A 27,334-nucleotide genomic window follows, 5' to 3' on the forward strand; every position below is an offset into this window, starting at 1 on the left:
CCTGAGCCGGCTCCGGCTTTCATTGCTCTGCCACCTGGTGCTGACATAGAGGCAATGCAGCTGTTTCACTAGTTCACTATCAGTAAGCAATTACTATCAGATACTGTCAGAGGCAATGCAAACACGCAAAGAAGGCAGTGATAATACCCCCTGTTGTAAAATAAAAGAATATTAGAAGTCACCTTGGAGTTCAAAGGCCTGTTTAAAAGAACTAAGCCTTGTACTTTTGGACAGCGCTGAAGTAACTAAGGAAAGCGCTGAGGGACTGTGGAGTTTAGCAAGGGGCCTAATTCCCTCCAGTACATGAAGGGGTTAATCAGCTCCTTGTTACAGGCGGGAAAAAAGAGAAAACTCCTACAGCTCCCCCCCTCCCCTTTGCTCCACAGCTCACACTGCAGCGTCTCACTTACTGGTAGCAGCAGCACGGAGGATCATCTCTGCACTGTGGATCCTCTGCTCTCTACTCCCAGCCGCCTTCTGCCTTCTGCCTATCACCGCTCTCTGCCATGAGCGACGTGCTCCTCCAGCAGGTGCAGGCCAGACTAGCAGCCGAGGGAGCCGACTGGCTGCACCAGCTCCTCGGCTCCGCCGGCACCCAGGTACAGGGCATGCAAGCGGCGAGCGGTGCCTGTAGGCGACCGCCTCGCCGCTCCCGCCTCGCCGCTCCCGCCCTCCCTCCCGCCTGAGCCCCAGTCCCCCTAGGCCCACGCGGCGCAAGACCTCCGCCGCTGCCTCCCAACCTCCGACTGCCGCGCCGGCAAGGCAGCGCACGGAGGTTAGGACAGGGGCCCGCGTGACGTCACGCGGCCCCGCCACTGCCACCAATGCGGCCCCCATACAAAAGCCCTCCGCCAGTTCTAATAAGGTGAAGAGGGCCGCACGCAGGCCTCCCCAAGCACCCCAGGCCCAAAGCATCGTAGCACCCACAGCTGAGGCAGCTCCTCAACCTAGTGTACCGGCCAGCCAAACACCACTTTTCTCCACACCCATCCCCCACTGCAGCACTAGGCCCCTTGTAGCCATGAGGCACACGTCCCCTGTCCCACAGGAGGTAGAGGAAGGAGAGCTACTACTGGAAGAAGCTTTCTCCAGGTCACCCAGCCTGTCACCAGACCATTTCTTCTCCACACAGCCCACATCCCCCCCCACCCCTCCCCACCTGAATCATATATTTCAGAAGCCTTTCCTCAGGTTTTTTACACCCAACCCCTCAACCAGTCAAGTCGCACCCGGCAGATGGCGGGCACGCCCGCACCAAGGCCCCCCCTGGACACAGGGGCACGCAGGCGCCACCATTCCACTGGTTCGGCCAGCGGGGTGTCGGCCAGCCACCAACCGGTCACCACCCTGACCAGGAGTACGGTCGTACGGAGGGCAGCCTCCACACGATCAACCTCACCCAGAGCACCCCTACACTATGGCAGTCCCAGCCCAGCTGACACTGACTACCACCAAGGCAGACCTAGGCTACGTGACACATCTGGGTACAACCCGAGATCTCAGCCAGTAGCAGCACCTGCATGCCCTGTTCCGGCCAGCCACAACCAAGCACAGCACGACTGGAACCCAGCAGGTGAGCTTTCATGCGCCAGGGCATGGGGACAACAAGCAAGTAGTGGCACGGAAATTTTGGCTGCATTGCAAGCCATCATGGAAAAAATAGGCCCCGCCACCTCTAACACCAATATCTCAATTCCTTGCCCACTGAAGGATACATATTTCTGTGGGGTATCCCCACTGGGCTGTCACCTGTCAGGGGAGACTAGGGAAAAAATTTGGAGGAACGAGTACGTCGATATATGGTCCCTCGTCTCCCCTGAGCAGCCCACAGTGGACAAGGAAAGGAGATTTGACAAATCAGACTACAAAAAGCCAAAGGTGGCCAAAACCTTTGGCAACTGGCTACAAGCGTTCTCGGTCCTAGCCTGCATCATAGGTCAAAAATACCCGGCTAAATGCTCAGAGCTATTCATCTACTTAGATTCCATTTATGGGGCCTACAGGACACACGGGGGCGCCTCATGGTGGCGCTACGATGAGGAATTTAGACGCAGACTTGCTCTCAAACCAGAGCTGGGGTGGGATATGAAAGCCACTGATGCATGGCTAAGGATCATGATGACCCCAAAACCGCCCTTTCAGCAGGGTGCCGCTGCGCCTTCCCCTACCGGGTCCCAAGGCGCAGCGGCAACAAGACGTCCCGGAGTCTGCTGGCTCTTCAATGAAGGGCACTGCAGATTCTTCGGGAACTGCAAATTCAAGCACGAATGCAATTTCTGCGGCGGGGCCCATTCGGCCCTGCGATGCTTTAAAAAGACCAGAGTGCCACCAAAAACTCCAGCGCTGGTTCGCGGCGAGGACGCCAGTGAGCGCCCAAAAGATGTCGCCCTGGCTAGACCAGTACCACAGGAAGGGGGAAGCCGCGTTAATTAGGGACGGGTTTACTTATGGTTTCTTTATCCCCTTCACACCAAATTCTCAACCAACTTTTGCAGAAAACCTGAAATCAGTCCCGGAGAATTGGGAAATAGTGGCAACTAAACTGCAGAACGAAGTAGCATTGGGCCGCATGGCCGGCCCTTTCCCATCCCTGCCCTTCCCAAATTTACGTGTTTCCCCTTTGGGTGTCGTGCCGAAAAAGGAGCCCGGAAAATTCCGGCTCATCCATCACCTCTCCCACCCGAAGGGAAAATCGGTAAATGACGGGATCAGCAAGGAAGCGGCGGCAGTCTCATACGTGTCCTTTGACCGGGCGGTATCCCTAGTGAGACAGGCAGGAAAGGGTGCGCTACTAGCCAAGTCAGATATCGAGTCTGCCTTCCGCCTTCTCCCTATTCACAGCGACTGCTACCATCTACTGGGTTGCCAATTCGAAGGCCAGTTCTACTATGATTTGTGCCTTCCCATGGGCTGCTCAATTTCTTGCCGCTATTTTGAGTGCTTTAGCACGTTCCTAGAATGGGTAGTGAGGCACGAAACCGGGCATAACTCCGTTATACACTACCTGGATGACTTCCTGTTCATAGGCCCCCCAAACACCAACGTGTGCCAACTGCTGCTGAGCACATTCCAATTTTTCATGGAAAAATTTGGAGTCCCCTTGTCAAGAGAAAAGACCGAGGGTCCGGTCACCATTTTGTCCTTTCTGGGCATCGAAATAGACACGGTGGAACTAGTCTTCCGCCTCCCCGATGACAAGCTGCAAAGACTAAAAAGCACAGTAGCCGAGATCACAGTAGCGAAAAAGGTAACGCTCCGCAGCATGCAGTCCTTACTGGGTCTGTTGGTTTTTGCCTGTCGCATTATGCCCATAGCACGGGTTTTCTCGCGGAGGCTATCCCTGTCCACATGTGGCATTAAGCAGCCCCACCACCTTATTAGGATAACAAAGCAGCTACGGGAAGACCTGAGGGTCTGGCAAACCTTTTTAGAACAATACAACGGGCACACGTGCCTCATGGACACCGAAGTGTCCAACGAGGAACTGAGTTTATTCACCGATGCCGCCGGCTCCACAGGTTTCGGAGCCATCCTGGCCCAGAGCTGGTGCGCAGAACAATGGCCCGATAGCTGGGCCCCGGTAGGGCTATGCAAAAACCTGACTCTGCTGGAATTATTCCCCATAGTGGTAGCGGTGGAAATCTGGGGTCATAGAATATCAGGAAAAAAGATCTGTTTCTGGACAGACAATATGAGCGTAGTATTTGCAATAAACAAGCTAACTTCCTCTTCATTACCAGTACTTGCTCTGCTAAGACATCTGGTCCTGCGCTGCCTTGAGCTCAATATATGGTTCCGCGCCAGGCACGTGCCGGGACGTGTAAATTTTGCTGCTGATGCTCTCTCTCGTTTTCAGTGGGGGACCTTCAGAGAATTGGTGCCGGATACGGAACGGGAGGGAGCAAAATGCCCAGCATTCCTATGGCGCCTGGTGGAGGACAACTGCTGAGCCTGGTTAGGTCCTCGGTCACCCCAGCAACGTGGCAAGCATATGGTAACGCATGGAGCGAGTGGTTACATTTTGCTAAGGGTAACGGCGAGGATACTCGCCAGCTATGCGACAGCACTATTAACTACCTAGTAGCGCTGCGAGCCAGGGGCGGGTCAGCCATTTCCGCGCAAAGGCGCCTCACCGGCTTGGCCTTTTTCTTTAAGCTTCTAGGTTGGCAGGATGTCACTAAGCACTTCATAATTACACAGGCCCTCAAGGGTTGGAGGCGAGAGGGGAAGAAGGGTGACACGCGCAGGCCAGTGGATTTCCAGCTGCTACAGCGCTTGCTAGCCCCACTTCAGGTCATCTGCAAGTCTCCATACGAGACTGCTCTATTCCGGGCAGCGTTCAGCCTTGCTTTCTTTGGGGCCCTTCGCATTAGTGAGCTCGTCCCCCAGAGCGCCAAAAAGCCGGGCGGACTTAAGCAGGAAGACATGATCGTAAACGAAAAATTTATAAGGTTCCGGATAGGTAGGTCAAAAACTGATGTCCTAGGAAGGGGCTGCTGGGTGACCATCTCCGCTATCCAAGGCCATGCTTGCCCAGTACAGCTGATTAGCACCTTCGCGGCGCTGCGGAGCGCGGGCACAAACTTCCTCGTACACGAGGATAGCTCCCCCCTTACACGCTATCAGTTTAGCCGCCTGTTCAACAGATGCCTGGAGCACCTGGGTCTGGAAAAAAAGGAGTTCGGCACGCACTCTTTCAGAATTGGCGCTGCGACGGAAGCATGCTTACAAGGCCTTAGCGAGTCGTCGGTAAAATCAGTGGGAAGGTGGAAGTCGAATTGCTTTGCGGCTTATATTCGTCCCAACCTGATAATTAATCAGTTCTCTCCCCAGGTTCCAATACGCCAGTAATCCTAATGGTTGGTCATTCCTACCTCCGTCGGGCAGAGAGGCGGGCGGCTATTCGTCCAGGAGGCAGGAACCTCGGTTTCCATGGGGTTGACATGGTTTGGAAGGGAATTAGCGGCCTGCGGTGGCTACAAGTATTACCAGAAGTGTTTACCTTCAGTAAAATTTATAACGGCCCACTGGTGCTGGTCATCCATGCAGGGGGCAACGACCTAGGCGCGGTTAAGGTGGCCGAGCTAATAACGATAATCAAGTCAGACTTAGAGCGCTGCGCTTCACTGTTCACTAACCCAATTATTTTGTGGTCGGAAATTGTCCCCAGACTAACATGGAGAGGGGCCAGGGACCTAGATGCGATCGACCGCGCGCGCAGGCTACTTAACACAAGGATATCCCGTTTTGTCAGGAATAAAGGATGGGTAGCATGGCGGCACATCCACCTAGAGGGTGACACTTATAGGTTCATGACACAGGACGGAGTACACCTCAATGACATAGGGCAAGATATTTTCTTGTCTGGTTTGCAGGATGGCATTGAAAGGGCTCTAGGGCTCTTGGTGGGTGGGGGTCGGAGTTCAAGTAGGGGTACATGAACTCCTCCTGGCGGGGATAGTCCTTGGCCATTTAAGTCCGGTTGGTTTGGTGTTTTTCACATGCCCACTGCGTTTGCAGTGGCCGGCATCCGTTATAATAACAAATAAGTTGTTGGTGAAGTTGGGAAAGTTTTGTAATACATGGCTTGTAATACATCTCTTTAATAAAGCTGTGGCCGAACCCTACCCACAAAAAAGGAATCATGGTGTCAGTGTACTCCTTTCTGTGTCAAGTGTTTACATTGGGGGAGAAGGTTTTCTAAGGGAGGGAATGAATCTCCGCAGTCTGGACAGCGCTGAAGTAACTAAGGAAAGCGCTGAGGGACTGTGGAGTTTAGCAAGGGGCCTAATTCCCTCCAGTACACGAAGGGGTTAATCAGCTCCTTGTTACAGGCGGGAAAAAAGAGAAAACTCCTACAGCTCCCCCCCTCCCCTTTGCTCCACAGCTCACACTGCAGCGTCTCACTTACTGGTAGCAGCAGCACGGAGGATCATCTCCCTCCCACCCGCCCTGTTTAAGCGCGTCCAACTAGTGAACCAATAGGCCAGTTATTTCACTTAATTTACATGTTATGTTTTGCCTTTCAGGTACTAATTTAAAAAAAAAAAAAAAAATATATATATATTATTATATGTTTATCTGCTATATGATCGTACATTGTCGTATGTCACAGCAAAGGCGGGGATAGTCCTTGGCCATTTAAGTCCGGTTGGTTTGGTGTTTTTCACATGCCCACTGCGTTTGCAGTGGCCGGCATCCGTTATAATAACAAATAAGTTGTTGGTGAAGTTGGGAAAGTTTTGTAATACATGGCAAGGACTATTTTCGGTTGTATCTCTTTAATAAAGCTGTGGCCGAACCCTACCCACAAAAAAGGAATCATGGTGTCAGTGTACTCCTTTCTGTGTCAAGTGTTTACATTGGGGGAGAAGGTTTTCTAAGGGAGGGAACGAATCTCCGCAGTCTCTATGATGATGGAACTCCTATGTTCCAGGTGCCAGTGATGTTCCAATTATGCCCGCCTGTCACTGTCCATATTGTAAGGTATAGAGTTTATTATGTTTTTGGTTGCAGGATGCTCTAACTCTTACTGTACTGTGTTTGAGGTGTCAGGAGGCTGTGTCTCACTGGATATAATGTGCTTCTGGGTGCCAGGGCCCACTTCCTCTAGCAGTATATTTATCAAATTGTGAAACTAGACTTAGCCACAAAGTAAAATTCAGCTGCTAACATTTCACTTGTATAGGTTTTTAGGGATATAATAATCTAAGGGTAAGCTCTTATTTTTACCCTCTGATAACTATAGTCCTAAAAATACCAAACACAATAAAGAGTAGAAGAATTTCACTTTCTTTACAGAGCTCAGCATTTTGTTTTCCTATCAGGCTTCTGATCATCTGAAGGGGAGAAATATGGGGAGACTTAAGGGCACTTATGCTTGCAGCTTGAGATTAACTCTTTATTAGCCTTTCCTACTTCTTTAAGGTATGGAGATTCAAATTATGGAAAGACCCCTAATCCGGAATACCCTTGGTCCTGAGCATTCTGGATAATGGTTCTGTACCTGCACTCCTTTGGCCATCTGGTGCATCTGCACAAAAGCATTTTCAATACTATATTTGAACCCATCTGGCTACTATACTCCCAACATGTGCCTTGTGGAAGTTCAGACTCCACTTTGTAGCTCATGGTGTAGAAGAAGGCAGCACACAGTTTTCTACCATCTCCCCTTCAGTAGCACCACTTGTAAGTAAATGGACTTTAAGGACACGTAAACCTTACATTTTCCTACCATGTATATGTTAGGCACATCTCCCCCACCCAAACACCATCATTTGTGCTGCATGCATTTATCAGCACTGTCACATTTTCTAAAAGTTTTCACTCAGCGGCCATTTTCCCTCTGTCACATCATCAGTGACGTTTACACAGTGTACCCAGTGTAATGTTCATGCAATCAAGAAGCAGATACAAACTGATTGCATCTCTGCTTTTTGGAATGCTCCCCTTTCCCCCCCAGTGCCGCCCACTTACTTCCTGCTGCAGAAGGCAACCTCCAGAACCCCTAAAGTGATGACACTCTCCATCCTTTTCCAAAAATGGTAAGTGGTCCTTATTTACACTCTTACAAACACTTTTTATTGTTTTTTTATTTCACACTTCTGCCCTACTTCATCCATTCTACAATTTCTCTGTCCTGTTCTTGTTAATACTTTAACAGCCCCTGCCTTAAAGGAACAGTAACACCAAAAAAAGAAAGTGTATAAAAGTAATAACAATATAATGTACTGTTGCCCTGCATTGCTACAACTGGTGTGTTTGCCTCAGAAAGACTACTATAGTTTATATAAGTTAGCTGCTGTGTAGCCATGGGGGCAGCCATTCAAAGGAGAAAAGGCACAGGTTACTTTTTTCCAGCTTGAATGGCTGCCCCCATGGCTACACAGCAGCTTATTTATATAGTAGCTTTTGTGTAGCAAAAACACCAGTTTTTTTGCAGAGCAACAGCACATTATATTTTAATTACTTTAAAACACTTTAATTTTATAATGTTACTGTTCCTTTAAAAACTTAACCTTTCCATCTCCTCTCTAGCGCCCTCTGCCTATTCTTCACAGAATCCTTTTCCTAACACTATCCCTGATAGCCAACCTTACATATCACCAGTCTGCTCACTGACATCATGGCCCCACCCATTATGTCACGGCCCACTACCTTTGTCCAGCTTTGGTTGCCAACACTTACATGTGTTTACACAAGTCATACAACTTTTAGAAGTGCACACACATGCATAAACAAACACTCACAAAAAGTTTTTTTTTTCTAAAACCTGTTTTTAACTAATTTCACCTTTTACCTGTTTATTTAGTAGCGTGACTATTGTATCAGCTATTCTGACAACTTATGACACTACCGAATCAGTTGTGTGTACTTCCAAAACATATATGGTTTTCAGGGGTCAGCGTACTTTTTCATCACATATGAAAAAGGTAGTGTGTTTTTAAATTAGGTGATATGTAAACCTTGAAAGTAGCATGCACAATATATATTTTGGGTCCCCTTCATGCCAAATGCTTGGGTAAACCTAAGCATACTACATTAGATTATTCAATAGAGCCCTTGCATTCATATTTAGATTGTTTTAACTTGATACTTCTAATATGTAGGAGATGCTGCAACATAGAAGCTTTGAGGTGATTCCAATAATTTTATTAAAATCTCTACATATAGGAAATCTTTGCGGTTTGGGAGAATGTGTACTTTGCAAAAATATATAGATTTCTCATTTGAATTCATTTTGTGTGGCTTCATCCTACATACATGTAAATTGTGGAAATGTAATGTTTAGTGTGTAGTAGAACAACATATTTACCCCTTTAAGATTCAGGGGAATTAATAATTTCCAAAACTGTATGGCTTTCTGTTGTGAACTTACTTTTTTGTGGCTATACCCCACATACATTGTAGTAAATGTGTTGTTTTTGCAGTAACTGAAATTACAGAAATTATAGAACATATGGGGTCATATGTTTTTTTGGGGGACTATACATGCAACATACTTAGGTTAAAGGAACAGTAACACCAAAAAATTAAAGAGCTTTAAAGTAATAAAAATATAATGCACTGTTGCCCTGCACTGGTAAAACTGGTGTGTTTGCTACAGTAACACTACTATAGTTTATATATTAAGCTGCTGTGTAGCCCCGGGGGCAGCCATTCAAGCTGGAAAAAAGGAGAAAAGGCACAGGTTACATAGCAGATAACAGACAAGTTCTGTAGAATACAATAGTGTTTTATCTGTTATCTGCTATGTGCCTGTGCCTTTTCTCCTTCAAATGGCTGCCTCCATGGCTACATAGCAGCTTATTTATATAAATTATAGTAGACTTTCTGAAGTAAACACACAACTTTTACCAGTGCAGGGTAGCAGCACATTATATTTTAGTTACTTTTATACACTTTCATTTTTTGGTGTTACTGTTTCTTTAACCCATGACAATGGGCAATCTGTAAAATGGAAGCTTTGTTGTGATTTTTCAAATTTCAGAAATTTATAAACAAACTGGTAACTTTAGGAAGGCTTTACAGTTTGGTAGTTTGGGGCTGAAAGATACATTTAACTATATTGGATTTGTCAGAATGTTTGGTTTACAAAAATGTATTGTTTCCTGTGGTAAACCTACTGTTAGTTAAATTTTTGGCCTTGAAATCCAAAATATACAGATTTCTGAAGCAGTGGTTTGGAAATTTAGTAGTGTGCTGTTGAAAGTTTTTGAAATCGCCGTAAATATTCATATTTGGTATAGTGGCATTTGGGAGACCTTTTAAAATCAGCTGCATTTTTGAGCATTAAAAAAGTGTGTTTCTGATTTCAGTCAGTTTATTAAGAAAAATATTTTTTTTTTGCATTTTTTAGACATTACTCCCATATGTAATAAAAGGTACTAAATTCGTCCAGGAGCAGTAACTCATAGCAACCAATAAGTTGTTTTGTTTTTTTAAACCGGTGACCAGTAAATGCTACCTGCTGTTTGGTTGCTATGGGTTACTGCTCCTGGACAAATTTAGTGCCATATATTACATAACCCCATTAGAAGATTATTTATTTCTGCAGAAGTGGATTTACATAAAAATTCTGGAATATTTTGAAACATTTCTGGCCTACTTCTTTAGTTAAGCTTTAGTTCTTCTATAGGTTGCCTTGAAAAAAACCCAACATATTGTTAAAGCTAAAATGATTACCTTATTACGGGGCAAAAGCAAAGTGGCATAAAATGAATTATTTCATTAAGTAGAACACTTTGGTATATGATTTTGTTGTATGCCTGGGTTTTCTGGATAATTTGCACCTGCAAATTAGGTTGCATGCCTGTACATAAATTATTATTATGTTTTTCTTAAGAATTCATAAAAGAACCAGACACAATGGTATACATTTTCAAGTTCCATATTTCTATAGTACATACAACTTTTGGAACTCAAATCACTTTGTAATGCATTATAAAACCACACACATTGAGACTGTATTACAAATGCCTTGTGTCAAAATAAATGATCATACAATACATTTATCCATGACATAATGATTTTAGCTTAGCAAAGCCATCCACAAAATCTCTAAGATGAAACAAAACATAGCAGAATAATAAAAAATATATATAAAAAATGGTTTAACATTAAAACTACCATGAATTTGAATTTTGGCGGTAAACAAGTATGATGCATATAAAGGATATAAATGTTTATTTAAATATAAAATCTATGTAGAAATTATTTCTTCAAATTAAGTATTTCTGTATCATAATAAAATGTTCAGTAAACACTTTCTTTTATTGTTCAATTTTAATGTTCCCTCCCTATACAAGGCTTAAATGTCAAGCTGACATCTGTATCTGCCATCCAGGACAGTACAAATATGTATCAATAATATCCTCAGCGCTATCTAAGTCTCATAGGTATGACACACTTTTATATGGCAATGCCAGTACTCGGACTCCCAGACACAAGTTTTAAAGTGAAAAATATGTAACAAAACTGAAAAGAGAATAAATAATTAAATTGTCATTATTGTTGAAGGCCGAGGTTTCAGTTTTACCGGTGCCCAGTTATATTCCTGCTTTATTTGCACATTGTCAGTTTAAAAAAAAAAAATCTGGATAAAATAAGTCCCTAGAATTATCATCTAAATAAATATATGGGGATATGGCTGCTTTTCTAATCTACTGGTCACAAGTACAAGAGCTACCAGTAGATCCTATTTTACATTTTGGGCACCCCCTACTTATAGTATGTAGTGATGAGTAGGCACATGAATCATTTTTTTAAAAATTCTGTATATACATGATCCGTGTTTGTCTGTGCAGCACTGAGGTATGGCAACAGTTCACTAATGCTATGATGTTGATCAGTCAAACCAGCAGGTTCAAATGCCAGATAACATTGCCCTAAATTTAACTGCCGTTGCTCTTAAAAGTTAAAATTAATATTTCGTTATAGTGGCAATGTTGTCAAAAGTATCTATACTATATTTCAATGTTTCTGGAAAATGTATTCCAAAGCCAAAAGATATATGCTATATTTCGAGTTGTATGGGAAATATTTCAGATACAACACAAATTTAGTTACACAACTGCACAATAACATTATTTTTTATCAAGAATAATATTTCCTTGTTGGTCTTTTATCCGAACACGTCCAGAGGAATATTTTGTCTCTTGTCGACCATTAGAATACACAGTTTTTATAGTCCCATCTGGATATTCTCTCCTTTTAAACTGAGCAGTATGAATCTCTTTCTGTCCATTGTGAAATATAACAGTTTTCATTCCATTCCTGCATTACAAACAGAATATGGTTTTTACTTTTAGACAATTATCATCATTGTATTTTTCGAGTTCATGCATAAAATTATAGGACTCAAAAGAAAAGATAAAGAATATACAAGGACCGAGAGATAGAAAGGACTGATACATTATTAGATTCGTTTATATAAGAAAGTCTAAAAAGTAAGCCAGTAAAGGCGGGGGAACCTTCTGTAACAGGAAGAATGCACATATATCATCTGTTGGCAAAGTATACATTGTGAAGTTACACTACAGAATTTTGTGAGAAAGGCCAAGAAAGTCTACAACTGCGTAGGCATTATTTTGAAACATTGCAATAGCAATATGCATTTTACCTGTTGTAAAATATGAGTTCTGTTACCTATGTAAAAGCACTCAGCCTAGGCCTGACTTCTAATATCCTTATACTCAAAGTTATCAGGTGCATCTTTATAATGGCAGAAATAGCACTAGATTAGTAATACAACACATATAAATAATATACATAAATATATGAAGTCAGAGCCTCCGATTAGAAGGAAAAAAAACTCAAAACACTACTTAAAGGACATGTAAACCCCACACACAAAAATGTAATCAGTGAACAGCCTCTTTGAAATCTTTCAATACCTGCCACTCTGGTTGTGCAGTGGTTAATAGTAAGGCTGCAGCATCCCCTTAATCACTTAGATTTCTTTCTCCTCCTGTAACCCACTCGGCCCCTTCCTCAGGAATTTGCATTGGCTGTTGGCTTGTGGGCATGCTCAGTTGTTCTAAACTCAGATTACTAAACACGCCCCCCAATCTAGCAGCCAGTAATGAGATGGCACTGCTGGTTCCCATAGAAACTCAGCTCTAGCTCTCTGCTTCAATTTTTTTCTCCTGAGCTCAGCTTTACCATTACAGTGCTCAAACAAAGCAGAACTTTTGTTCAGACAGCAGACAGTTGTGCCTTTGTGAGCCTGTATTATTGATGAAATGTATGCTGAATAAGGGTCTCTCTGTGTGTATGCTGTTTGCAGATTTAAATGTATCTGATTATGTATCAGAGGAAAAATGGCCACTGGGTGAAAGCTGCTATTTGCTTTAGGAAAATGTGATGGTGAGGGCAAGCCAAGGGGATATATGCAGTACAAATGATGCATTTGGGTGGGGGAGACGTGCCCAACTGATATACATTGTAGCCAAATGTTGGCTTTACATGTCCTTTAATCTAAATACTACAATACTCAATCTAAATAAAAGGTATTATAATTAAATTGGTGATAATGTGACAACAGTTCACTTTGTTTAAATTATTTGCTATAATTCTGAGATAAAAGGTTCTTTGCTAAAACCTTAAATCTGGTTCCTATTCCAGCATCTTAACAATATGTTACTAAATTCATCTATATAAAAATACACAAATTATCAGTAATTAAACATGTATAATCTTTATATATTAGAAATGAATAGTTCAAATCAGAGAGATTCCAAAGTAAAAACTAACGTTTCTAATTTGACAATTGTTCCATCTGGAAAAGTTGTTTCTTCACGTCCATCCTTGTAAAGAAGTTTTATGGTCCGATCTGGAAATATAATTTCTTTCACACCTTCAGGATGGTGTTTTTCTTAATAAAATACAAAACAGAAAAATTATTAAATCTAAAATAAAAAAGTGGATTAGTCAGTAAATACAGCACCATATTTGTAATCCGGGCGCCCCCAGCCTGTCCCCTGTCCGTCGCCCCCCCCCCCCCCATTTGCGATCGCGCATGCACGGGGCTTTACACTCGCACACGGAGCAGTGGGGGAGAGGTCCCCTTTGCTCCATATGGGAGAAAAAGTTTAACATTTTGGTGTGGCGGGGCATGCCGCCCCCAAATTTGTGCCACCCTAGGCCCAGGCCTTTGTGGCCTTTCCACAAATCCGGGCCTGAGTAAATATGTATGGGATCTATTTTCCAGACACTCTTTAACCACAGAGGTCTGTAATATGGCAATGCCATTTCCAATAGTTTCCTATTTAAGCAAATAATACTTTATTTTTGAAGGATTTGGTTTTTGTCTGTAAAAAATCACTGTCAAACTGGGCTGGCAGGGCTCCAGGAAAAACATAGTATGCCCCAAGTCTTGTGGGTCCCGCCAACCCAGACCCAATTCTTGCCGGCACTCTGCCCTGAGTTTGCACCTAAGATAAGTATAATGTATGTGCAATCAAGGGGGAGGAGGTTGCATGGACCGCAGGGGCCCCAATAGATTAGCCACAACAGGGAAAGCTAGAATGCTGTATTCATTCTGTAGAATGCTTTGCTATTCCTGAGTAAACAGCCCTCTTTCTTTTTAAGATAGCAGCTGCCAAATTAGCTTGATGTAAAGATGCCAAAATCTGCACCAACAGTCACCAATTACAAAACCTTTTAACAAACCTGTACTGTGCTATTTCAAAAGCAGCTGTCCTACAAATGAGTCCCACAGTTAAAACAAATTAAACCCGTTAGTGCTTTTCCACAAACTACACCACATGATGTGATATAAATTGCTTTTTATTATTATTAGTACCATTCACTTTCACATAATAAAACACTGTGCTGTATTTAAAAGCCAGGTTTGGTTGATATATTCCAATCCCAACCTTGCAAAGGGGACATGTCAATCATTTAGGTAGGTTAATCATAATTAGATCAGAGGGTATATAGAGATGTAATTGTACAAATAGTATAACTAAGCAATCTCTTCCACTCCAATGTTGTTCACTAGATATTGAGTATATAATAAACATACCTTAAATCTGTATATAAAACTTTGGGGCTGATTTACTAATCCACGAATGGGAAAAATTTGGATTGGAAAACAAACATTTTGCGACTTTTTCGTATTTTTTGCGACTTTTTCGTAGCCGTTACGACTTGCGCGAATTGTCGCGTCTTTTTCATAGCCAGTACGACTTTCGTGAATTGTCGTGACTTTTTCATAGCCATTATGACTTTTGTGAATTGTCGCGACTTTTTCATTGCCATTACAAATTTCGTGAATTGTCATCAGTTTATCAGTGTTTGCAGATGACACAAAACTCTGCAGACCAGTCAATTCTATCCAGGATGTGACATCCCTGCAGCAGGATCTTGACCAACTGGCAATCTGGGGAGCTAAGTGGCAGATGAGATTTAATGTGATAAATGTGATAAATGTAATGTCATGCACCTGGGATGTAAAAATATGCAAGCCCCGTATACCCTTAATGGGACTGCACTAGGAAAATCCATAATGGAGAAGGACCTTGGAGTCCTTGTAGATAATAAACTTGGCTGTAGCAAGCAATGCCAGGCAGCAGCTGCAAGGGCAAACAAGGTTTTGAGCTGTATTAAAAGGGGTATAGATTCACAGGAGGAGGGGGTTATTCTTCCCCTTTACAGAGCGCTGCTAAGGCCCCATCTAGAATATGCTGTTCAGTTTTGGTCTCCAGTGCTCAAACGGGACATTATTGAGTTAGAGAGGGTCCAGAGAAGGGCAACTAAGTTGGTAAAGGGTATGGAAAGTCTCAGTTATGAAGAAAGACTGGCCAAGTTGGGTCTGTTTACACTGGAGAAGAGGCGCTTAAGAGGTGACATGATGACTATGTATAAATATATAAGGGGAGCATATAATAACCTTTCTAATGTTTTATTTACCAGTAGGTCCTTCCAACGGACACGAGGGCACCCACTCTGTTTAGAAGAAGGGAGGTTCCATTTAAATATTCGGAAAGGATTTTTTACAGTGAGAGCTGTGAAGTTCTGGAATTCCCTCCCCGAATCAGTCGTGCTGGCTGATACATTATATAACTTTAAGAAGGGGCTGGATGGATTCTTAGCAAGTGAGGGAATACAGGGTTATGGGAGATAGCTCTCAGTACAAGTGAGGGAATACAGGGGTATGGGAGATAGCTCTCAGTACAAGTGAGGGAATACAGGGTTATGGGAGATAGCTCTCAGTACAAGTGAATGAATACAGGGGTATGGGAGATAGCTCTCAGTACAAGTGAGGGAATACAGGGTTATGGGAGATAGCTCTCAGTGCAAGTTGATCCAGGGACTGGTCCGATTGCCATCTTGGTCAATCGGAGTCAGGAAGGAATTTTTTCCCCTCTGCAGCAAATTAGAGAGGCTTCAGATGGGGTTTTTTGCCTTCCTCTGGATCAACTAGTAGTTAGGCAGGTTATATATACAGTAGGCATTATGGTTGAACTTGATGGACGTATGTCTTTTTTCAACCCAACTTACTATGTTACTATGTAGGGTAAGGCAGAGTTGATTTGATTGGGCCCTTGGAACAGGTATATAGGAGGCAACTAGACTCTAATGATTATTCTTGAGAAAGCACAAGAGCGCGTGATACATTGAATCTTGTCTGTAGCAGGCACCCGTATTACTAGAGCAAGCGAGTGACACACTTCGAGAACAGCTGAGTGATGCTAAAGGGAGCGGCATATGTGGAGAGGCCAGCAGATTGTTCTTAAGTAAATTACCCATCACGTCTTATTGGCGATAGTAAAATCCCATACCCTTCTGTGTTCACTTTTAGTAGGAACAACACATTACACTAAGTTTTTATATACTGAGTCAAGGTATTTTTAGTCTATAATCAATACCTAGGGGCAGATTTACTAATCCACGAATCCGAATCCCGAAAGGAAAAAAATCGTATTGGAAATGAAAATTTTGCGACTTTTTCATCGCCGTTGCGATTTTTCGTATTTGTCGCGACTTTTTCGTTGCCATCACGACTTTATGGTATTTTGCGCACACCCCACTTTGCAGTTATTTATTTGTAAAAAAATGTTTGGAATCATGTATGATTTTCATTCCACTTCTCACGTGTACACCACTTTGTATTGGTCTTTCATGTGGAATTCCAATAAAATTGATTCATGTTTGTGGCTGTAATGTGACAAAATGTGGAAAAGTTCAAGTGGGCCGAATACTTTTACAAGCCACTGTATATCAACCAAACATTCCTTTTTATTTCTGTAATACAGCACAGTGTTTATTTGAACCCACTAAGGTTTTAATGCGAAAGTGAACGGTACTATATTAGCTTAGTGTGACATAACTTTCCTCACATCCTACTTTTTGTCTCTGGATAGTAGCTGTGGGCTCAGATTACAGCAGGGAAGGGAGGGGAGAGCAAGAGAGAGGAGCAAGCTGTGCAGGCTCGCCTGTACCTAGAAAGTTTGAGCTGAGAGAAGGAAATCTGATACAGAATAGCTGCACAATAGAATTAAAGGACTTAGAGCAGCATTACTGTGAGTACACATTGGTGTATTTACATAGACCTTTCTGATAAAGCTTACTTAGTTTTAACCCTTCCTTCTCCTTTAGCATTGTACTTCTCATCTCCACGCATAACAAGCTGACAGAATATTGTGCAGGATAACTCTTGTGTGTAGTTTACTAAAACAGGTATACAAATTTTCTAAATCCAGAAGACATACCTATTTGTTTATTAGGAAACTGTAGAACTTCCAGACCACTAGGGTATGATGTATGAGTTGTTTGTGCCTCTGCATAATAATACACCTAAAATATATAAATACAGTTACATGTATTCCTTTATATCAAATCATGCTTTAAAAGTTAATCAAGCAATAATCATGTAAAATCTTCCTAAAGGAAAAGCTGAACCTCAAAGCACATAAAACTGAATCTACTTTTGAAAACATGAAGTGTCATTTATGAATGCAGTATAACGCATTCTGTTTAAGCACTTCCTGTATTTGGTTAACCCTAGCTTTATTGAATCTTAGTTGAGCCAAAAGCCTGATGTTAGCAGTCTAAAAATACAAAAAACAAAAAGTGCTCAGATAAGTACTATGTGCAATATTACATAAAATAATTTTTCTGGATTTAGCTTAAATATAACAAGCTTGACAAGCTTAAATAGTTTCCTATTGTCTAGTGTAGGAGTAATGACATCACTATATTAAAGAGGACAATGATGATCCTAAACAGCCCCAAGAAAAGAGCCCTCACTTTAAGTATAAATTAAGCAATCAATAATACATACTACACTTTGATCTGGCATCATTTTCTTAACATCTCCATTAAAGAACAATACGGTTGTAGCTTTTCCATCAGCACTAATTTCCTTTTTAGTTCCATTAGAAAAACTAATGACTGTACGTCCATCTGACAGCAACTGCTCCACCTAGAAGTAAAAGTTAAACCACATATTTACTAAGTAGATGTAAAACTAAAATGTGCTATACAGAGAAGCCCCCAATTAATTCATATTTCAGTATATACTTTTTGTTAATTTTTACTTCAAAAACACAGACATATCTAGACATTTATTTCTGATTATTATTTTACTTCTCAGTTATTTGGATTCTCTTGTCTGGCAATACATTTGGCAATAAATTCTCCTGAGAATATCAGGCCAGTTTTTTTGTGGAAAATAAACTAGGAATACTCCAAAAATAAGGAGTTAAAGAGATAATGCTCTCTACTACAGAAAGAGTAAGGCTTAATTATATCTTGTTTGGAACAAGTACAAGGTACTGTTTTATTACTACAGAGAAAGAGGAAATCATTTTTAAAAACTGGAAATCATTAATTATAGCCATATGTATTATCATAAATGAGTACAATTAATAGACAGTGATGTTGCAGAAGTATACCCCCCCATCACTAAAGTTTGGGGCACTCCTGAGTAAAGTACAGGAGCAGGTAAGTAGTAATAACAGTTTTAATTTATAAATGGTAAAGCTCCATAAACAAATACTATTATTTACATTAAAGTCTGTTAATAATTGTATTCCTATCTGCTATAGATACAGTAGTAGAATGTGCCATGCATTTTGTGGCTGCCATGGCTGGTGGTCAAAAGTTTTCAGAAATATTAAATGTTTTTTTGTCTTGCAAGATGTCTTACCTTGCCATCAGGATACTGTGTTTCTTCCTGGATACTCTCATCTTCACTACTTTTGTTTCCCACATGTATAGATGATTTTCTGGATAATATGGACCGTGGTTTAGAGCTCTAAACAAACACCAAAAAGTTAACAAAATGTCATAAAATATATTTTTACATAATACAGGTTTAAGTAGCTGTATAAATTAACCAGAATAAGGCTAATGTTACACAATGCATTGCATTGACCAGAGCCCGCACTCCAGTTGGTGGAAACTCACAAGCACTATGCCACCTGCATGGGGGGAGAGCTTTTTAGAATGCCATGGTACAGTTCTCTGCAGTTAAAATTAATAAAACAAGCAATTTTTGTTGCAATTGTTTTTTTAGCATGTTAAGGGGATTAAGTTTTTCTGGATAGAGGTTTTTTATAAATATGCTAATGAGCAAAGTAAAAAAATCATGATCTTGAAAAAAAAACTTAAAAAAAAAAAAATTATTTAATTAACTTAAATTAAAAAAATGAACAAACCAACCTCTCCCTGTGCATTATCCTAGAGTTATTGAATCCCTATTAAGCCAAAAGCCTAATATTAGCCTAATATTATCTCAGAAAATGTTAAAAAATACAAAAAATGTAATATTGCAAAAGTGCTCAGAAAAGCACTATCATTAAAATGTTATTTTTTTTTTTGGATTCAGAGTTCCCCCAGCAATGGAACAAATAGAACATTCTGGCTTAAATAGTTTCCATGTGGGGTTGGATCAACATTTGCGTATATATACAGGTATGGAGGTATATAACCCCTTAGCCAGAAATCCGTTACCCAGAAAGTTCCGAATGACAGAAATCCATTTCCCATAGACTCCATTATAAGCAAATAATTTTAATTTTATAAAATGATTTCCTTTTTCTCTGTAATAATAAAACAGAACCTTGTACTTGATCCCAACTAAGATATAATTAATCATTGGGGGAAAAACAATCCTATTGGGTTTATTCAATATTTCAATGATTTTTAGCAGACTTAAGTTATGGAGATCCAAATCCAAATCCGGAAAACATTAGGTCCCGAGCATTCTGGATAACTGGTCCCATACCTGAATATATACACACATATCTCCACAGCTAAAGCTTTCATTTTTAGTCTGAAATAAGGTTACCAGTTGTTGGAAGTGAAATCTGGACACAGGTAGTGTGGTCAGAAATTGTTCATAGACCATGCCCACATTCTGGCCACACCTTCTCAAACTACACCCACCCAAGAACAAACATACATACTGTCTAATCTTAAAAATTACATTTGCTTTATGGATTGTATAAATGCTCCAACCATATGGCAGAAAAAAAGCTATGCTTACTTGTTTACTAACTTAGAACACAATAACAGTGTTCCTTGGATGAAGAGGTAAATGTAACAATAACTCCCAAATGCAATACATTGATATTTCTATAATTGCTACCATTTACCACCCCCCCCCCCCGCGCGTGTATGCGCATGCTCAGTCGAGTTGGGGGAAGGGAGTCATTACCCCCACCAAGAGAAGGGAGCACAGCTAGGGATAGGCAGGAGACAAATCTTTGTCCCTTTTACCTTTCTAACCCCTTTCAGCCATTTTGTCCTAATTTTTCATTCCCTTTTAATTCCTTTGCAACTTATCCTTTTGATGAACGTATCTATTCATTTGCTTTGCCTTTCCTTCTATACACTTCCCCTCTCCCTATTCTAAGGTTAACCCTCCTCCTAACATTGCACAGTGTACTAATCTGAGGGAGTTTATCTAATAACATCTCCCACACACTGCCAGTTGCCTGTTTTTTCCTTGTGGGCAGCAGAGGCTGCTGGTAAATTTGCTACACTACAACAAATATTCTTTCATCTGCTGCTACTGCAATAAAGGTTAAACTATGGATCCTTGTGAAATTGGCCAACAGCATTGACAGAAATCAGGACTTTAACCTTTATTTCAGTAGCTGTAATGGTGGGACTGTTGGGCCATCTTAGATAACTGGAGCCAGAATGAGGAAAAACCTTGAGATCCAAAGACTGGAGCAGATTGTAAAACTGGGTTCTACTGTACCAATGTTGCAAAGTTATGTAATTAAGTTGGGTTGGAAAAAAAACAAAATCTATCAAGCCTTCCAAGCGAACCCCACCAACACAATACTAATTGTAGATTTTAGTATCATTATAGCCTTCTATACTATATTTGTTTGAGAATCATCCAAGCCCCTCTTAAAAGCAATAACAGAATCTTCCATCATAACATCACTAGAAAGGACATTCCACAACCTCACTGTACATAACCACCTACGTGCATGCTGACAAGTAATTGTGATTTGATATATTTAAATTGTTGCTATCTGCAAAAAGACTCAAAGATGTGTTTATTTCAGTGTTTCACTAAAACTGTTACCTTCTTACATTATACGGGGAGTTTTATTGTGATAAACTACTATGGATAAGTAAGGGAAATTGGAGTAATTAAGAAATATTTTCCCCTTACTGAAATAAATTGTAATTTGGGGGCACAAAGTCTGCCCCTTTTATAGTTACGTCACTGGAATGAAGACAGCTTCAGATGAGATTTTTTTGTTTTCCTCTACAATGAGAATCAAATTAGGAATTGTTTTAGCTAAGATGTTTTAGTATGCTGAACTACAACGACAGTGTACAGTCATAGAGTACCTTGACTTCTGAGCACTGGGTATAGTCCACAGGAGTTTTCCTTCCATTAGGAGTCACACTGCGTTTCCTTGTTTTGTTTGTGTTAACTCCTTGCTTTTCCCAGGACTGCTGCACTTGCATCTTTCTTATATTTGGAGTCTCACTTTCCTGTGTGACATGTTTATAAGATGTAACGACACAGAGAATGGTTGCAATTTAAATAGCAGTCGGAAAAAACTGACAGTGCTAAGCCAAAATACCTGTCTTTCCAAGTTTCTGCTTTGTGATGAGTGCAGTAACTCTTGATTCTTTATAATACTAACTGGAGCGTCATCCGAACTGCCAGAATAAGATGATGATCTTCCTAAAGTAAATGATAAATTAAAGAATCAGATTAATTAAGCTTATTGTTAACCTAGTAAAGGTCATATAGAGAGGTGCCCTAGTTTAATTAATTTCTATATATATATAGAGTACTTACTACTAATTTTCAATATATGCCACATAACCATTGATTTAATGATTTATTTGTAAATGTGATTACAATTGAAAAAAGAAGTATCTAAAATAAATTTAGGGGTTCTGCCTAAAAATTAAAACAAATCTGAAAACAGTGTTGGGCCATGTGGCCAGGCACCCTAGGGAACCTTGTATCAACATCCTGGGGGGGTGGATGTGAAGTGAGGGCCTGGAGTAGGGGTACACAAGAGGGCCTAGCAACCCCCCACCTCTTATGTCTACCCCTAGTTCCAGCCCTTTCTGAATGTAAAAATAAAATTGAAAATAACTCTTTAAAGACATCTATTTTCCAAAGTGTTATACTGAATTTACAAATATGGAGCATATATAGACCTGTATATCTCTGAGTTATAATAGACTGCATATCTAATCCACATCTCCGAGCCAGTAATACTCAAAAGCGGCAAATGTAGTGATGTAACTATAAAGGAAGCAGATACAGGGGGTCTGGACTGCAGTGTCTGCTGTAGCTGTAGAGAAATCCTCCCTGCCAGTCCACTCTCATATCTGAGAGCAAGTCGGCAAGGACCAGCAGAAGGTACACACTGGGAAGAGCACAGGGCCCTCGGAATATTTTTATGCGTGAGGGCCTGACCCCATAAAGTTACGCCGCTGGGCAGGTGCTATATCAGTTTATTATTTTTTGGTGGGGAACAAAAATCCTGTGTGGTACATTGGAATTTTTCCTTACCTTTCATTTGAGTAGATATTTTGGATTCCTTAAATACACTGAGGTGTGAGGCAGGGATTGGTGATTTCCTATGTGAAACAGCAGACACTACCGTAACCTGAAACATAGAGAATTTAGCAAATCATTGAGCAAAATATGAGCATTTTATTCCTAATTTGGCTCCTCCCACTAAAGCATTACAATTTTGGTGGCTATTGCAGAGGCCCTGCCATGCTATTTGCTGATTGTTGCATAAATAGCATTTTATCATAAGTCTGTAAGAATAAGGCCTTGATTTTTTTTCACAATAAATGTTACTGTACATCAGGGATCCCCAACCTTTCTTACTCGTGAGCCACAAGCAAATGTAAAAAGACTTGGAAAGCAACACAAGCACCATAAAAGTTCATGGAGGTGCCAAATAAGGGCTAAGATTGGCTATTAGACAGCCTCTATGCACACTATCAGCTTACAGGGGCTTTATTTGGCAGTAAATCTTGTTTTTATTCAACCAAAACTTGCCCCCCAAGTCAGGAATTCAAAAATAACTACCTGGTTTGGGGGCACTGAGAGGGGTTGGTGAGCAACATGTTGCCCCGGAGCCACTGGTTGGGGATCACTGCTGTACATTAACTTGCAAAGTAGAATATACTGTAACATAAGCTACGATTTCCACACCTGGGTGTGAAAATACAAAGCAGGAACAGAGGGTTGTTATCTTGGGAAGGGTTAATATTGTTGCCTTGTTTACTATACAAGCAAGTGGGCCTTCCTGCACATAAGGGCAAAAACTGTATTTAAATCGTATAGTGTAAAGCAGGGGTGTCCAAAAGGTAGATCGTGGTCTACCAGTAGATCACTTTAAAGTTTCTGGTGGACCTCGAGGTGGAATGCAGTGGGACAACATCCCGCCACTTCTTTTTGAAGTTGCACTATTTTAACCGTGGTAGATCTCATGATGGAGGCCAGGTGACAAGTATAGATCACAGGGTGATACAGTCTGGGCACCCCTGGTGTAAAGTGTACAAAATATTTTGTTTAACTTTTCAAAGGAACATTTCATAGTATGCAAATCATATTTTTGTTTACAGTTGAATAGAATATCTGTAAATCCTACACTTGAGTACAAAACTGTATTTAAATCGTATAGTGTAAAGTGTACAAAATATATTTTTAAACTTTCAAAGTCCTTATCTAAAAATGGAACATTTCATAGTATGCAAATCATATTTTTGTTTACAGTTGAATAGAATATCTGTAAATGTTTCAAATATTACAATATTTTTGAATATTTATATTTTAGCAAGAGCTCATGAAATAAGCACAGTTCATAAACAAAACTAAAAAATTTCCAACCTTATCAGGTTCAAACGGAGTTAATCTGCTTCGAACTGGTGTCTTTCTGCCTGTAGGTGTTCCGCTTCTGCTTTGAAAACTACCAGATGATGCATCTCCATTTGTTCCTGTTCGTTTTATTATATCATGTCTTTCTATGAGGTTGTTAACCTAGGGCAATACATTATCATCTAAATTATTGTTTATCTGGATAATGACAATATATTATATATATTATAAAAATAAGAGTGCACAAATATTACTACACTGCTCATGCACCCATCCCAAGCCAATGCAAGTGATGCCTGGCAACAAATAAAACAGTGGTGCTGCAATGTTCTACAGCAAAGTACCCTAGACAATGGGAATCACTAGGTATTACACTCTCTTGCACTAGAAGAGCCAAAATTCTGATTAAAAAATTTCCAATCTTTAAGTTAGCAGGAGTGGAATTACCCCTGGAAACTTGCCGGGCACTGCTGCCATAAGGCCTCATGGGAGCAGCGCCAATGGTTCTATCTGCATTTGGCAGAAAAATCTAATCACAGACTGGTTGCTGTGGGTTACTGTCCAGTTGCTAATTTGCTCAGTGTTTATAAATGAGCCCCAATATCTTTATATGTATTGCTGTGTATCTATATCTATATCTAGTCGACACAATGGCACTAATATTCATATTTATAATAACAATAAATTGGGAATCTTTATTCCCTCTTGGAAAATAGAATAGTATTATATTATCAATACATAGTATTGATTTAAATATGTGCGCCTATATACAGTACATGCCACAAATACCAAAATAAGACCAAAATAAATAGTGGCAGATATTAGTAGGAAACTAAAACTCGTAGTGACCAGAATTGACATTAGAAAAATGTGTAAAAATATGTGGTGTTGAACTTTCAGTATAAAGTAGACCATTTTTATTCCTACTTTAGCAGAGTTTTCAGGTAATGGTTGCTTCCCATAAGATAGGTCATACAGCGTCTTTCTCTCTACAGGAGTACTGCTTCGACTTTTACGTTCATTACGTCCCATTCTCTGGTCAGCCATGGAAGAAGAGGTACCTCTCATAATAGCTTGCGAAACCTAACAATATGGGAGTCAGTAAGTTAAAAAAAATGTGCAGCTCTGCAAAAATGTATTTAAACAAGGAAAATGAAAACAACTTGAATAAAGTTAACAAGTAAACTAAAGCAAAATAAAAGCAACTAATAGTTTCCTCTATTAGAAGTGCAGTGTTGTTATAACAGTTGTATACATTTATGAAAGAAATAGGGTATATTTATCATGCTGTGTAAAAAGTGGAGTGGAGCATTACCGGTGATGTTGCCCAGGGCAACCAATCAGCAATCAGATTTCAACAGTTAGAAAATCAAACCAAAGCATCTGATTTTTTACACAGCATGATAAATATATCCCTAAGTGTAAGTGAAGTTACCTCAGTTGCCTCAGGTGGTTCGGGGCCAGAAATGCCCCTGTATAAGGCTTATGCAAGCCTTGCAAATTCATTAAAGGAACAGTAACACAAAAACTTTACTTTAAAGATATTACTTCTAAATACTTTTATTAACCTAAATAACATTAAAAAAATGTGATATTTTAAGTGGTTTTATAATAAATTACATTACCAGTGGCTTACTGGGCAAAGCTTGGAAAGGCGATATGGAGATGGGGTAGACTTCGGTTCAGTCCGGAAGTTAATTTACTAAGTTCTTATGTGTCCTTTTAAAACTGATTAATGTGCTACTAGTGATGGGACACAAAGAGGGAATGGAGAGGGATGGGAGACAGACCATATCTCCTCTTCTGCTGGGTCTGCGTGTCTGTTAGAAGGAGCGGTGCCAGAGCCTGCACGGGATGGGGGGGGGGGGGGGGAAGAGGGGGATCTGAACAGAAGTGGACTGCGAGACTTGGGAGAGATCTGCTGCCACAGCTGAGTAAATCTATGGTAAAGTACATTTACTAAAAAAAAAACACTAATACTATTGTAATTTTTCTATGATATATTTGCTAATTGAAGTATATAGAATGGATTTCTGGAAAGTAAAAATTTTGTGTTACATTTCCTTTAAGATTGTACTCTTATCCATGTGTCCCATACCGCATTGAACGTATCTAGACAACCTCCTAGAAAAATCTTTATGAACCGTTATCCCTAGGTAGTTAAAAGTAAATACCACCTGGAGTTGCTCAATATGCAATTGCGGACCACCGGGAAGGGGATCTATTGGAAAAATAACTGATTTATTCTTGTTAACTTGGAGGCCTGAGAATGATCCAAAGGTTGAGACCACCTGCAAAAGTTCTGTCAGGGAGTTAGCCAGATAAATAAGCATGTTGTCTGCATACAAAGAAATTTTTTCCTCAATGGGATGTAGTTTCAGCTCTTCTATCACTGTTGACCCCTGAAGTAAGATGGGCAGTGACTCAATTGCCAGGCAAAGAGCATTGGGGATGGGGGGCATCCTTGTCTCGTCCCACACTGAATGATTATTTTAGCTGAGAGTTCACCATTAACCAAGGCTTTAGCCTGCAGGCAGTTATATATATATGCTTAATCCAGGTACATAATCTAGGTCCCAGGCCATATCACGGCAGGACCTCCCACAAGTTTTGTCACTGGACTGTGTCAAATGCTTTAGCTGTGTCTAAAGGGACTACAATGCTATTGTCATGGATGACAGCAATGTTGGAAAATAACCTATAACCTACAGATATTAATATCTGTAGCCTTAGATGGCATAATGCCAGTTTCGTTAGGGTGAATAAGATCTCCAATAACAGTACTTAACTGTACTGCAATGACTTTGGCAAATAGCTTGGCATCACAGTTCCGCAGAGAGATTGGGCAGTAAGATTCACAGGCCTCCGATGACTTCCTCTGCTTGAGAATTAGAGATATATGAGTCATATGACAAGAATCAGGGAGTGTCACTGATCCGATTACAGTAAACAAGGAGCGTAGTATTGGGAAAAGAATGTTAATATGGGCCTTATACCATTCGAAGGGGAAACTGCCTGGGCCTGGAGCGCTTCCAGTCGGTGTGTGGGATATAGAGTATTTCATTTCATCTAGGGTATGACCATTTTATACATTTTGTGGTCTATTCCATAGCATCATTTACCATGCTAGCAAAGCAAATACCTATATTGTAGACTGTAGTAACCGCCACTTGGAACTGTCCCAATGCTTGCAAAAAAAAGGAGGGGGATAGACTAGATTGTACTCCCCCCCCATCCCCCTGCCCAGTCTCCAAAGGCCCTTACTGCAGCTTCTAGCAGTTATGGGTTGTAAAACAGCATCAAGCTCTGTATTTCTCAAGGTAGTCTGTGCTACGTGCAAACGATAAGTAGATAACAAAATTACACTTAATTGAACACTTCATTGTTCAGACATGAGCAGCAACAGAAAGGTCCAATGCATTATGAATTGCCCTTGGCTTATCTGCCACCTGAACTGCAGGGGAAAATTTTTTTACATGGGGATGTAATTCCCTCAAC

The 27,334-nt window shown here is 40.9% G+C and overlaps 2 protein-coding genes across 4 annotated transcripts in view; one reads left to right on the forward strand and one right to left on the reverse strand.

Moving 5' to 3' along the window:
* The first annotated feature begins 657 nt into the window (after nt 1-657).
* On the forward strand, nt 658-5,581 carry LOC116410934. Of its 2 annotated transcripts, XM_031902596.1 has the most exons (3): nt 658-1,573; nt 3,857-3,994; nt 4,834-5,581. In XM_031902596.1, the coding sequence occupies exons 1-3, from the start codon at nt 1,237-1,239 to the stop codon at nt 5,439-5,441; spliced, it is 1,083 nt and encodes a 360-aa protein (XP_031758456.1). In that variant the 5' UTR covers nt 658-1,236; the 3' UTR covers nt 5,442-5,581. The 2 variants fall into 2 exon arrangements, with proteins under 2 accessions (XP_031758456.1, XP_031758455.1); XM_031902595.1 differs by having other exon boundaries at nt 3,857-5,581.
* A 4,793-nt stretch (nt 5,582-10,374) lies between these two features.
* The window catches only part of tcp10l2 (t-complex 10 like 2), a 48,810-nt gene continuing 31,850 nt past the window's right edge, over nt 10,375-27,334 (reverse strand). For both annotated transcript variants that reach the window (XM_031902623.1, XM_012963719.3), the window contains exons 10-19: nt 24,764-24,919; nt 23,849-23,998; nt 22,514-22,610; nt 21,564-21,667; nt 21,325-21,471; nt 18,656-18,763; nt 17,789-17,929; nt 17,217-17,301; nt 13,255-13,375; nt 10,375-11,775 (exon numbers count right to left, since the gene is read on the reverse strand). In XM_031902623.1, coding sequence (XP_031758483.1) covers nt 11,586-11,775; nt 13,255-13,375; nt 17,217-17,301; nt 17,789-17,929; nt 18,656-18,763; nt 21,325-21,471; nt 21,564-21,667; nt 22,514-22,610; nt 23,849-23,998; nt 24,764-24,919 — 1,299 coding nt within the window. In that variant the 3' untranslated portion in view covers nt 10,375-11,585. The remainder of the gene's footprint in view (nt 11,776-13,254; nt 13,376-17,216; nt 17,302-17,788; nt 17,930-18,655; nt 18,764-21,324; nt 21,472-21,563; nt 21,668-22,513; nt 22,611-23,848; nt 23,999-24,763; nt 24,920-27,334) is intronic.

This window comes from Xenopus tropicalis, chromosome 5, assembly GCF_000004195.4.
Source record: "Xenopus tropicalis strain Nigerian chromosome 5, UCB_Xtro_10.0, whole genome shotgun sequence".
NCBI classification, from domain to species: Eukaryota; Metazoa; Chordata; class Amphibia; order Anura; family Pipidae; genus Xenopus; species Xenopus tropicalis.

Excerpts from the sequence above, each read along its gene's own strand:
- LOC116410934 (XM_031902595.1), top strand. The coding sequence starts at position 1,237 with ATGGCGGGCACGCCCGCACCAAGGCCCCCCCTGGACACAGGGGCACGC. Across the intron at positions 1,574-3,856 it reads GCACGACTGGAACCCAGCAG|TGGGGGACCTTCAGAGAATT; the intron begins GTGAGCTTTCAT and ends TCTCGTTTTCAG.